This window comes from Triplophysa dalaica, chromosome 3, assembly GCF_015846415.1.
Source record: "Triplophysa dalaica isolate WHDGS20190420 chromosome 3, ASM1584641v1, whole genome shotgun sequence".
NCBI lineage: Eukaryota > Metazoa > Chordata > Actinopteri > Cypriniformes > Nemacheilidae > Triplophysa > Triplophysa dalaica.
In genome coordinates, this window is record NC_079544.1 from 8,415,937 (window position 1) to 8,428,432 (window position 12,496).

Below are 12,496 nucleotides of genomic sequence, written 5' to 3' on the forward strand. Positions count from 1 at the left end.
GATGGAGATTGACGTCTGCGTCGGCCATACAGATACAAGGGACTTGTTAAACGGAATTATTTTAAACCAATCATTGAGGAGGGTATGCAAAAATAGGCGTATACTTATGTGGATCGATGTGTCTACGCGCCAATCAAAATGGTATCTGAAGAAACCGTTGTCCAATGGTATGTCAAAACGTCTGGTAAAACTACAAACACGGAATATGATGGCAGTAATATGTAGGCTTTTAATCGCATTTTGTTATACTGTAGTATAATAACGACTAAAAAACGTAAACAGATAAACAATTGGCAACATATTTTCAAGCAAAATTGTAACATTACTATAGTCGTAGGATCAATGCACGATACTTTTCCCCCAGTTATGCATCCGAAAGGAAAGCGAAGCAGAATTGCGAATGGATTAAAATGGCGCCATCTATTGGAAGCAGAAGCGGTGTTTTCCAGTCAACATTATATAAATGACACACGATTACGTTAGTCACCGGGTCAACAAGTCAAGTACACGCAAATCATTTGTATAAAATGATATAAAGCCACAGTTTGCTTATGCAAAATCTTCTCCCTTATCAATGTAAATCAAACAAATAGTTAAAATTGTAATTGAGTGGTGTAACAAGTATTATGCAACGATTTAAGGTCTGACCACTGAACATATCATCCCCAGGCACATATGATGAGGGTGATCTTATTGAATTAAATTGATTAGAGTTATTTCATTTTTAAATCTGCACTTTAATTTAAGCCCTACTTAAATGTTTTTGTTGTGATTATTATCTATTATTATTGATAGACCTATTATACAATGTGTTGAATTGACATGCTTAGCTCAAATATAGAAATAAATGCATCAAGTTCAATAAAGTGGTAACTCTTAATTCCCCTAAAAGAACCTGCCCTAATTCTGTAAATTCCTATTCAATGGGGTTAATCTGATGTGGTCAGTCGGCCGGTCAAGAGCTTTACAACCAGTCTTCAATATGTCACACCTCAGACACCTTGTGTGACATTTAAAATTTACAGAAACAGGACAACAAGAATGAGGAACGTAATACTTTCAGGTATTGTGATGGCACCCTTCTAATCTGAAGCATATAAATGCAAAATGTTAAATCATCTAAAACGATATGTTTGATAGCGCTTCTGGCAGTCTTTGCTGTGGTGTCAGGATATGTGGAGGAGCTCGATGAGAAGTGAGTGATGCATAGGCCTATTGTAAAGAAACAGCTTTGTATTTTTTATAGATAGATACATAGATATAGATTAAATTTAATTGACTGCAACATTCAACTTTTACAGGTTTATGGAACACCGACAGAATGATCTTTGGCTGGTGGAGGTGAGAGGACATATTACGGTTAATATAGATTCTGTAATGGAGTTATAGAGTTATCATTATAACTTTGTGTTAGCTTTGCCAACTAATGATGTGTTGTGTTGCAGTTTTATGCTCCATGGTGTGCATATTGTCACACATTTGAGCCAATATGGTATGAAGTGGGTGCAGAGCTGAAGAGTATGGGCTCTCCTGTAAATGTTGGCAAGATTGATACCATTGCTCACACAAGTAGGTTAAACTCAAGTGTCTACATACATGTTTAGCTTTGCTCATAGATTGCATTTCTGAAATTATAGTAAACATTAGGTAAATGTGTGGCATAGTCCATGTGGGATATTAAAATAGTATGTAGGATATTAAGTTTGTATCATTTTGTAGTATGTAGTAGATTGCAGTATGGCATTGCTTAGCAACCAATTTGTACGCTACTTAAATGGCAGGATAGGCTTACCCGCTGTTTAATAGGATTAGTTAAGCAAGCCTCATGCTCTCATGAGACTCAGTTCGTCAGACTATTTACTTATTCTGTATTGAGCTGAGTGTCTTTTTAACCACTTGGCCATATTGCACAAATTACATTTTCAGCAATTAGAAATCCTTTGACGTTTTTGGGAATTAGATTTTCGGTGTCTGCCTTTTGCAGATTAATTCCTCAATAAATCCTGACATAATCCTTATAAATAAAATGTAACTCACAGCCTTACACCTTATGTTTTCCCCTCTATAAAACATAATTTTGTTTATAGTTCACCCAAAAAAGGAAATCCTGTCATCGTTTACTCCCCTTTAGATTGTACCAAACCTATATACATTTCTTTGTTCTGATGAACACAAAGGAAAATATTTGGAGAAGGTCAATAACCAAGCAGATCTCATCCCCCAGTGACTCCCATAGCATTTATTTTCCCTACTATGGGAGTCAATGGGGGATGAGATCCGTTCCTGACATTCTTCCAAATATCTTTCGCTGTGTTTACTACAGATCTTTTTGTGTATACAGATTTTTAACAATCTGAGGGTAAGGTAATTAGCCTTCATTTTTTGGTGAAAGTTAAAGTTATCTCTTTTAAACACGTTTTAAGTCTCTTTTAAAAAAATGTTGCTCCCTCTTTAGGTATTGCCTCAGAGTTTAATATTCATGGATATCCAACGATAAAACTGTGAGTGTTTACAGAAGCTTAACTATAATCATAATGAGAATTATGTATATACTCTGTATTCTTCTTTTCATATTATATGAAGAATAGTGTATTGTTATTGATGGATTGCTGCTTTCCCCCCTATATTTTAAAAAGCTTAAAAGGAGAGCTGTCTTTTGATTACAAAGGACCACGAACAAAGGATGCTATTATAGAATTCACCAATAGAGTTGCAGGGTAATACTTAAATTAATATCATAAATTAAATGTCTTTTGTGTTGTGCGTAGACTTGTATAGTGTTATTCCAATACTAAATCTAATGCTTTCTCTTTTCCTCCAATGAATCTAGACCTACCGTAAGACATCTCTCTAGTGTACAGTTGTTCCAGCATGCCATGAGCCATCATGATCTTTTCTTTGTCTACATTGGAGGGAAGTCGCTCCTTAAGGTAAAAATAAATGTGAATGAACATGTACTATGCATTTGCAATGAATTAATTACTTGTTGATAATTTTGAAACATTACAATGAAACATTGTGGTTATTATTGTATTTATCCCCATGTAATGTAATGTTATACAGTACACAAATGGTTCAGTGTATTTACTGAATTCATGTAATGGTAACACTTGAAACAAAACTCTTGAGAAGTCATTACTGTTATGTGGTATTAAATCTATTCTTGTTATTTATTAGGCACAATACCACAAAGTTGCAACTGAGTATATTATCCACACATATTTTTTCTCTGCCTCTGTTGACGTTCTTCCAAAAGTAAGACATTATTTTCTCTTTATACTGATTATAATTCTTTTATCAAAATCAAATGAGTCGAATGAATTAATATTCGGACATAAACATGATTATTCATGGTCATTGCAGGCAGTGGCTCTTGATGAAGTTCCTGTCATTGCTGTTTTTAAGGATGGGACGTTCTACCTGTACAACGGTAATATTTCCTGCAGTCCGACTGCAATGTATCTTTTTTTGTAAGCGATATCAGACAGTCAAAGGGTTTCCAAGCAACAAAATCAAACTCGCTCTCAGCGTCTGAGCTCCAGGCTATTTCCCCTCATTGCCTCCCGAAGGGTACCGTTCCATTGGGGCACAGACGGCAGCTGGTAGCGGAATGCTAGGGCATCAAGGCAAAGTGTAACTAGGAAAGGGCACCAGTAATGGGAATTAGGCAGGCGTGAAGAACGATGCAGCACCCTCAATACAAATACCAAGCCAAGACAGCCATGAAGCATCAGGGTGTTTGTTTGCTGCACTTCTCCATTGTTAAAGAAAGTCTTATTGAGCCAGTGGTTGAGCAGGAAGGGATTAGCACACTGAACCAGGACATGGAACACTGAGCTGTCAGATGAGTCCTCCAAAACATGAATAGTTAGCACATCCATGAAACCAGGTTAAAAGATTGGGCCATTTGCAAAAGGTATTATGTAAAGAATCTTGTGTCTTGCCTTAAAAGAAATACAAAATATATCAGAATTTAATCATTTTAAAGTGTTTGTGGTTTGAGCTAGATTACAGCTGTGTTTTAGTCCAGTGTTCTTGTTTTATCACTCCAAAGAATTTCATGCATCCATGCAGCAGTGTGATGTTCAGTTGGCTGTAAATTTTAATCATCTATGTGTTTGACACAGACACACAGGCTGTGATATCGTCAACAGACAGGCTGTGATGGACTGTTAAGATGTTAAGAAATTGCTTTCTTGACATTAGTTTAATTTCTGACAGTCATTTTTCATAACATGCATAACAATCCTTCGGACTGACAAGTTATTTTAAAGTAACAAAACATTATTGTGAAAATGGAAGCACATTTACATTTTTCCAGCATCAGAGTTATATCTTATATAGCAATAGATGAATAACAATTATCTTGAAATATTATAATAGAAGTACTTACCCAAAGCTTTGCACAGGTTCTTGCATGTATGAAATAAACGAATGAAAAGTCATAGTACGTGAAGACATTATTATTGCAGTAACAGGCTTTTACCATTCTAAACCAAAGAATGAACAGAGCCAGAGAGAAAATAAAGCGCTTCATGTGTCACATAGCCTTTCTGAATATTTTGTGTATAAGCTATCATCCAATACCCACCCTATATGTTAACAACTCGACTGTGTATACTCTGCAAAACCTAATTTGCATGATGTAATACATAGTCAATAAAGTCAAACATCCGGTCTGGTAATAAAATGTGAGATCAGTTGTTGCTTAGGAAAAGATATGAAACATTCAGAGAAATTTGCATATGACAATAGGACGTTTTATCAAGTACATTCATAAACTCTATTCCTTCATTTTCTTATTTAAACAGAAGTTCTTGATGGTGATCTGTCGGCGTGGGTAAACCGAGAACGCTTTCCCTCTTACTTCCAAATTGATAACTTCAGTCTCTACCAGATGGGGGAACTTAGTAAGCCTGTTTTTCATCATCATGAGTGCAAAGGCAACTGTTTTTTTATTATATATAAACTTTATCTTTTTTACTTGAATCTCATATTTACACACTTCATCATCATTAATTAACAGCATGTTTATGACCGCAAACTTTCTGCCACTAGGTGATAAATCCTGATGCTTTGACAGTGTGTGAGCATTTGCATGCATGCATAATTAAATGCAGTGTTCAACACATCTCACACTCCCCTCACAGGTAAACTTGTGGCATTGGCGGTAGTAGATGAGATGACGCCATCTGAGGAAAGCATTCTGTAAGAGACTACTAACGCAAAAACACATCAGGGTTTTCCAGCACGAAATATTTGACATCTCTATTCTTCCTCGTAAATATCAAAATTTCCTTCCTTTTAGTTACAAAACTCTGATTGAAAGGTTATCTACAGAATACAGAGATCAATTCAAAAAGTACGTAACATAACCATATTTATTTTGAAAGCGTGAATATATCATGTACTTTATCATGTCATTGAATTGTTTTTCTTCAACTAAAACAATGATGTGTAAACACATTCAAATGTGTTTTATCGCAGCGATTACCAGTTTGGTTATGTGACTGATTCTGAATACATCAACGGAATTATAATGGGGTGAGTTAAACTGACCACGTCAGCAGTTACAAAGACAAACAATAAGATTCGAAAGGTGAATATAAAATACCACATAATATACATACTGTATATAAACATATCATTTGTTTCCTCCTTAGAGAAATCATGATGCCATCCATCATTGTGTTGAACATGTCTGTGGATGGATACTTTCTACCAGGAAGTAAGATTGAGACCACCGAGGATGTAATTCACTTCCTCAACAATGTATTGAAGGGCAGGGTAAAGGTACAAAGAGTGAGAGGAATCTTTACGTTATTTTCTGCTTTTGAAATACAATGTATTAAATGAATTATCTACTTTTACTCTGATCAGTTACTCGGAGGAAATGGAATATTGCAGCAAACTAAAAGACTTTTCTATAAAACAAAGTCTACTGTGGTGGTAAGACTCACATACTTTCTTATTTTGACAAATTCATTATTATTGATTTTCATCGATATGTGAATTTACGTTAATATTTACACTTTACATGGTTCACTAATACACACAGCTGCTGTACTCAGCAAATATTTACCTGTGTCTGATACTTAGGTCACTGGTGTCCTCCTAACAAATTTAAATCTCTCTGATCTCAGACGTCATTCCAGACAGCTCCGGCCTTCTGCTGTCTTGTGTGTGCACTGCCGGTGGGTATAGTTTTAATAATTATCTGGGGTACGTGTACCGCTGTACCAGCAGATGACGAGAGACCTGGTGAAGAAGCCACAAGCATCTCTGCATCTGATGGGAAGAGGGCAAAATTATCACAACCTGACAAAAGAGGAAAAACCTCAGGAGAAAAGAAAAAGGATTAATGTAGACTGTTATTATAGGATTGTGTTGACAATGTTGTCATATACATACTACCGCTGTTCTCATTTTATAAATTATTCCAAAGCATTGTCATTGGTCTGTATATTCCCTGTTTTGTAAATTTTATTTAATTTTTCACGTGAATTTTGAAAGTCCACCTATTTGACATTAATTGAAAATGTACCAACACGGGTCTTGGGCTGTCACGCAATAAATCGCAACTAATCGTTTGCAAAAGAATAGTTTTAGTTTACATTAAATATGTGTGCGTACTCTATATAATAATTATGTATGTATAAATAGACACACATCCATGTAAAATTTTAAGAAAAATAATATTTGTATATATTAAATATTTATGTTCTTATACAATATAAACTATATATAAATATAAAATGTACATGCATGTATAAATATTTCTTAAATATATACATCTATGTGTATGTATTTATATATTAGTAATTATTATATACAGTACACACACATATTTTATGTAAACAAAAACTTTAATTTTGCAAACGATTAGTCACGATTAATCGTGTGACAGCCCATAAGTTGACTGTAGCTTGCGTTGAATCAGTTTTAAGGCCTTTTAAAAATATTTAAATATTAAAAAGGTTTATTGCTAATGTATAGGCTATTCAGTGGTGAACAGTACTTACAGTAAGTAGTTGTTCTGTAGTTTTTACTTTGGATTTGTTTACTTCACTATTCGCCATTTTTTCTTCAATTTATTCTACATTTCATAAAGACATTTTTACATTTCAACTTTAATACTACAATACATAAAACTTAATACTTTCTTACTGTTACTCAAAACTAATTCTGAGTAAAATCTACTACATTTTTAACATACTGAAGTTTTAAAGGTAAAACAATATGCATTTATGAAATATGCTTGTAAAGTGTTAAAGTAAATAAATTACATGGAAATGTTCTTGAGAGTAAAACTGTCCACTGGCTATATTTATGTACCCTTATTTTCTTAGTTTTCAATAGCATGAACTATCTTCTGATCTGTGCCTTAAAATGAGCACGAAACTACAGTTTAATTTACCAATTTTATTCAACAAATCATTAAACTCATAAACGAACTGAATGCGATTTTAAGGCGCCATCTATTGACCACAATGAAGACTAGCAATGCTAAAAGTGATAGTTCAGATAACTCGAGGAAGATGGAAAAAGTGACATACTTTAACTATAGCTCACAGAGACAGTGCTGTGACGGGAGAAGAACTCAGATTTATTTCTAATGGTTTACTATTTAAACACAAACCTCCAGTAATCGCGTCAACGGGATATTTCATTTGCCACAAATCAAATCAGGAAGGATCACCATCTGGACGAGCCTCCGAGCAAAGGATGAGTTGTCTTCACTTTAAAAGTAAAGTGGATTAGCGGATTATCTCGCCTCTCGTGTCACAGGATCGCTAAAATACGTCGATGTTACAAACAATGAACTGGCGATCACGGCAACTTTTTCTGGGGCTCTTTTTCATCGAAACCAGCAAATAGCTTTACGGTCAGAAATGGATCGACGGCTTCTGTGTCAATACTGTAAAGCGACGTTTCTTCTGAGTTCCTGGTATCCGCTAACGTATGAGACTAAACGAATATATGATGGAATCTGGAAATTATTAAAATGACGTGCTAACAAAATGCGAGGATTTTGTTCAGTTTGCTGTCAGAGGTTTTTGCTTTTTATTTAGTTTTTCAAACAAAAATCTGTTTTATGAGAGTTGGCTGCATTTTCTCAAGGGAATTTGAACACAGTTTAAACACCCGGGAAAAGTCTGGAAAAGATAAATAATGCCGCCCCACATGTGAGTATAACTTTGACTCATTTTTTGGTTTCTGTGAAGGAGGATCTTTCCAAGAAGGAAGCCTTCACATCTGTTTCTTGGATCATGGCTGTGGAGTGCATACAGAGGTCTTCGTCTCTGCTCTGTCTCTTGGCTGTGATACAAGTTTTCTTTGGCATCTCGTCTGCGTCTGATAGATCTTTGAATGAGGACGCTGAACAGCGAGCAGGCAATATCACCATGTCATCGCATCTTCACCCCAAGCTATACTTTGATCAGAACGAGGTGCATTTGATGAAAAAAAGGGCAGACACCACACACAGACACATATTCACAGTTATTCACAATGCTGTTTCCACTATGTTATCCAACGCAGCAGTTTATCAGCCACCTTTGAACCACGAGGAATTCGGCAAGAAATGGAACGAGATTTACGGCAACAATTTACCCCCCCTCGCTCTATACTGTCTGCTCCGGCCCAACGATGCGGCCGCCTCTCAGTTTCTGATTGAGTACATGGATCGAATGGTGAAGTATCCAGACTGGATGGTATCCAGCGCCCCGAACGATGAAGTGCCGGTGGCCCACTCGCTCACTGGGTTTGCCACAGCATATGATTTCATTTATCCCTTTCTCGACACGCAGAGAAGATTCCGCTATCTGAAGAAAATCAGATCGACTACGGAGGAACTTTTTGAGCTGTCTAAGCACAGAGGATGGGGGAGGCAGTTTCTCCAGAACCACCAGACAACCAATATACTAGCCATTCTCATCGGCGCTCTCGTGGCGGGGGAACATAATGACCCCGTGACCATGATATGGAAGCAAGTCTCAGTCAACTACATGGAAAAGACGATGTTTCTTCTCAGCCACATTGTTGATGGTTCTCTCGACGAGGGTGTCGCGTATGGAAGCTATACGGCAAAATCCATCACTCAGTATGTTTACTTGGCATCGCGTCATTTTCAAATAGACAACACACAAAACAACTGGTTGAGGATGCACTTCATGTTTTATTACGCTACTTTGCTTCCTGGATTTCAGAGGACGGTTGGCATCGCCGACTCCAACTACAACTGGTTTTACGGGCCAGAGAGTCAGCTTGTGTTTTTGGATTCGTACGTGCTCCGCAATGGCTCGGGGAACTGGCTGGCACAGCAGATCAGGAAGCATCGTCCAAAAGACGGACCCATGATGCAATCGGCAGCACAGCGGTGGGCCACTTTACATACGGAGTACATATGGTATGATTCGGAGTTAACTCTTCAGGCTCCGGCTGACTTTAATAAAGCAAACATGCACATATTCTCCAACTGGGGTGTGGTGACATATGGAGCAGGGTTACCTCGGGCTCATGGTAATACCTTTGTGTCCTTTAAATCTGGAAAATTAGGAGGCCGGGCCGTGTATGATATCGTCCACGCCCAACCTTATTCTTGGGTAGACGGCTGGATGAGCTTCAACCCAGGGCACGAGCACCCTGATCAGAATTCTTTCACCTTTGCACCCAATGGACAGGTATTCGTGTCTGAGGCCTTGTATGGCCCTAAATACAGTCACCTGAACAATGTACTGGTATTTGCTCCCTCCCCCACCAGTCAATGTAGCCAGCCCTGGGAGGGGCAGTTAGGGGAATGTTCAAAGTGGCTGCGATGGGGAGAGAAAGAAGTCGGAGATACAGCGGGGGAGGTCATTGCTGCCTCGAAGCATGTAGACATGTTATTTGTGAGCGGAGAGTCCGTGTCGGCCTATTCATCTGCCATGAAGCTAAAGAGCGTGTATCGAGCGCTGGTGCTTCTCAACTCGCAAACATTATTAGTGTTAGACCACGTGGAGAAACAAGAGCACTCGCCTATCAATTCTATGAGTGCGTTTTTTCACAACCTAGACATTGACTTCAGGTACGCTCTTCAGAGATCTTTCGGAAAGTACAACGGAGCTTTTATGGATGTGTGGGATGCCCATTACAAAATGTTTTGGCTGGACATGCATGGATCCAGCCCCGTTGCCAGGATACAGGAGGCAGAGCAGGCTGCTGAGTTCAAGAAAAGATGGACGCAATACATAAACGTGACCTTTCCCATAGAGAGCCCAGTCACCAGAGTGGCGTTTCTGATGCATGGCCCGTATGTGAAGGTCTCGGACTGCAAATTCACAGACGTCAGTAAAAACGGAGTGCGGCTATCCGTGATAATTAATGACACGGAAACTGTCGTGTCGGTTGTTACAAACTACAAAGATATCGAGGCCAGACAGAGCTACTTGGGCTTTGCAGGATTCGCTAAAACAGAGGACAAGAATAAAATAGTTCAGTTCGGCCAAGGAGTTCAACACTTGCCGAGTCATGTCACAAGTATTCACAGGCAAATATTTGACTTTGGACTGTTGGTAAACATCTCTGCAGTACTGACTCTGTATTTTGCAATAGGTTTTATGATAAGGAAAAGAAAGTTCCACATGTCTTTTAATATGCTCATTCATTGCACTCTCATCTGCGTGCTGTTTTTGTGGGTGACTGAACTTCTCTCAATGTTTTACGGCTGTGAACAGCTCCTGTGCAATATTAAACTAAAAGACCAAAGCTTGAACGATAAAATGGACACCAGTGAAGAAATCCCTGATGGTTTACCTGTGATCACCATCACGTCTATACCAGGCTCGGGTATGGAGATCCTCCAGCACCTTTTCGATAACAGCTCTGACTTCGTATTCCTCCGAGTCCCATCCACGTACCTCCGATTCCCTTCATCTCCATTGGTCTCTCTGGTGGACTCGTGTGAGTGGTCCAAAACAGATGCACAGAATGGACAATTTAGAGTCATTCAAGGATGGTTCCACTCCATAGTGCACAATGTGAAACTGCATCTGCAGAACATTCAGTTGTACAAGAGCAATGATGAGACGGGGCCTAAGGTCAAGAGAAAGAAAAGGATGCTGCTGTCAGATCAAAGGAGCACTGGAGGACGCAAGGCTGTCCACAGGGACATAAACTACATACAGGAGCTGAGACGGCACCTGTCAAAGTACCCAAATGCCCGGCCGGTGTTGAGCATGGGCAGTGGCGGGTGGTTCTTAAAGCTGCCGTTTCTTCGAGAGGTCATCGGGCCTTCACTTCGCTCGGTTCATGTGGTCAGAGACCCCCGGGCGTGGATTTACATCATGCTGTATGGCAGTAAACCCAGCTTGTACTCAAGCAAGAATATTAAAAGACACATAGCCAACATGTTTAACAGTAACGCTCATGTACACGGGGGCGCTACGACGAACCCAGAGTTTCTATCTTTAAAGAAAATTCTCTCTCAGTCAGACCCCAATCCTGTAAGGCTGCTTGCTGAACTGTGGCTGGCTCATAATTCTGCAGGGTTTAGGGTGAGCCAACGCCTCCCATCAAACACTTATCTTATAGTCAAATTTGAGGATATTGTACATTTTCCTGAAGAAACAGCTGGAAGGATCCATGACTTTATTGGAATTCCTTTGGCACCGGCGGCTTTAAACCAGCTGACATTTGCCACATCCACAAATCTGTATAATCTGATATATGAAGGAGATATATCACCTGCCAAAGTCAACGTTTGGAAAGATAATATGGAATCAAACGAGATTAAACTCATTGAGGACACATGTTGGCCTGTTATGGAGAGGCTAGGTTATACAAGACATACTGTCAGTCACTCTTTCTTGTGAATCAATGTCAGTGTTTTTTATGCATTTTTCATTATGTACCAACAGATTGTGTTTTTGAGGAAATTTGCATTCAAGATGTCTGCAAATAATGCCTTTTTGAAAGCCTTTGCCATTTTTCTTGTGAAGTATTTCAAAGATGACTTGTTTTGTGCTCTGTTTTAATATACTGGAATCAATGTTTACATGCTCCTTCAAGTGTTATACACAAAACTGATTCATGAATATTTAGTATGTGGTCACAGCTCACGAACAATAATGGGAGCATTTCCCAACAGATAGGTCTCTTTCGGGTATGATCACTATTGTTTTTAGGTCTGTTGAAAGAAATTTGCTATTTATGTTATAGTTTTGCGATTGCTTCATTGTAACTATTTACTGAACGATAATGTGAGAAATAATTGACTCAAAAATATTAAAGTCTGGTGAGTTCAGTAGTCAGTCAATCTTGTTCATTGTTCCTTTTTTAAGCGTCACCAGCGCTGCCATGCAAGGTATCATATATGTCTACTAATGTTGTTCTCTCTGTGTTCCTACAGTTAATGGCTAGAAGAAGAATATCTTGCCACCATGTATTTGTTTAATAAACAAATGTACATAACAAAATCCTTACCCATAAACTCAACAGCAATAGCAAACATGTGTCA

The 12,496-nt window shown here is 38.3% G+C and overlaps 2 protein-coding genes across 2 annotated transcripts; both read left to right on the forward strand.

Annotated features, from left to right (window-relative positions):
* Positions 1 to 233: 233 nt before the first annotated feature.
* Positions 234 to 6,492, forward strand: tmx3a (thioredoxin related transmembrane protein 3a). Its single transcript, XM_056744761.1, has 17 exons — positions 234 to 684; positions 948 to 1,063; positions 1,141 to 1,195; positions 1,302 to 1,341; positions 1,446 to 1,569; positions 2,456 to 2,501; positions 2,637 to 2,717; positions 2,831 to 2,930; positions 3,178 to 3,255; positions 3,364 to 3,430; positions 4,812 to 4,910; positions 5,151 to 5,208; positions 5,309 to 5,362; positions 5,488 to 5,544; positions 5,664 to 5,793; positions 5,881 to 5,949; positions 6,144 to 6,492. The coding sequence occupies exons 2-17, from the start codon at positions 1,042 to 1,044 to the stop codon at positions 6,360 to 6,362; spliced, it is 1,299 nt and encodes a 432-aa protein (XP_056600739.1). The 5' UTR covers positions 234 to 684; positions 948 to 1,041; the 3' UTR covers positions 6,363 to 6,492.
* Positions 6,493 to 7,539: 1,047 nt separating this feature from the next.
* Positions 7,540 to 12,290, forward strand: dsela (dermatan sulfate epimerase like a). Its single transcript, XM_056744760.1, has one exon. The coding sequence runs from the start codon at positions 8,271 to 8,273 to the stop codon at positions 11,850 to 11,852; it is 3,582 nt and encodes a 1,193-aa protein (XP_056600738.1). The 5' UTR covers positions 7,540 to 8,270; the 3' UTR covers positions 11,853 to 12,290.
* Positions 12,291 to 12,496: the final 206 nt, after the last annotated feature.

What these genes read in the sequence shown, in the direction of transcription:
- dsela (XM_056744760.1), top strand. Translation starts at nt 8,271, where the DNA reads ATGGCTGTGGAGTGCATACAGAGGTCTTCGTCTCTGCTCTGTCTCTTG.
- tmx3a (XM_056744761.1), top strand. Translation starts at nt 1,042, where the DNA reads ATGAGGAACGTAATACTTTCAG. An exon ending in TTCACCAATAGAGTTGCAGG is followed by an intron (nt 2,718 to 2,830) that starts GTAATACTTAAA and finishes CAATGAATCTAG; the next exon opens with ACCTACCGTAAGACATCTCT. An exon ending in CCATCTGAGGAAAGCATTCT is followed by an intron (nt 5,209 to 5,308) that starts GTAAGAGACTAC and finishes CCTTCCTTTTAG; the next exon opens with TTACAAAACTCTGATTGAAA.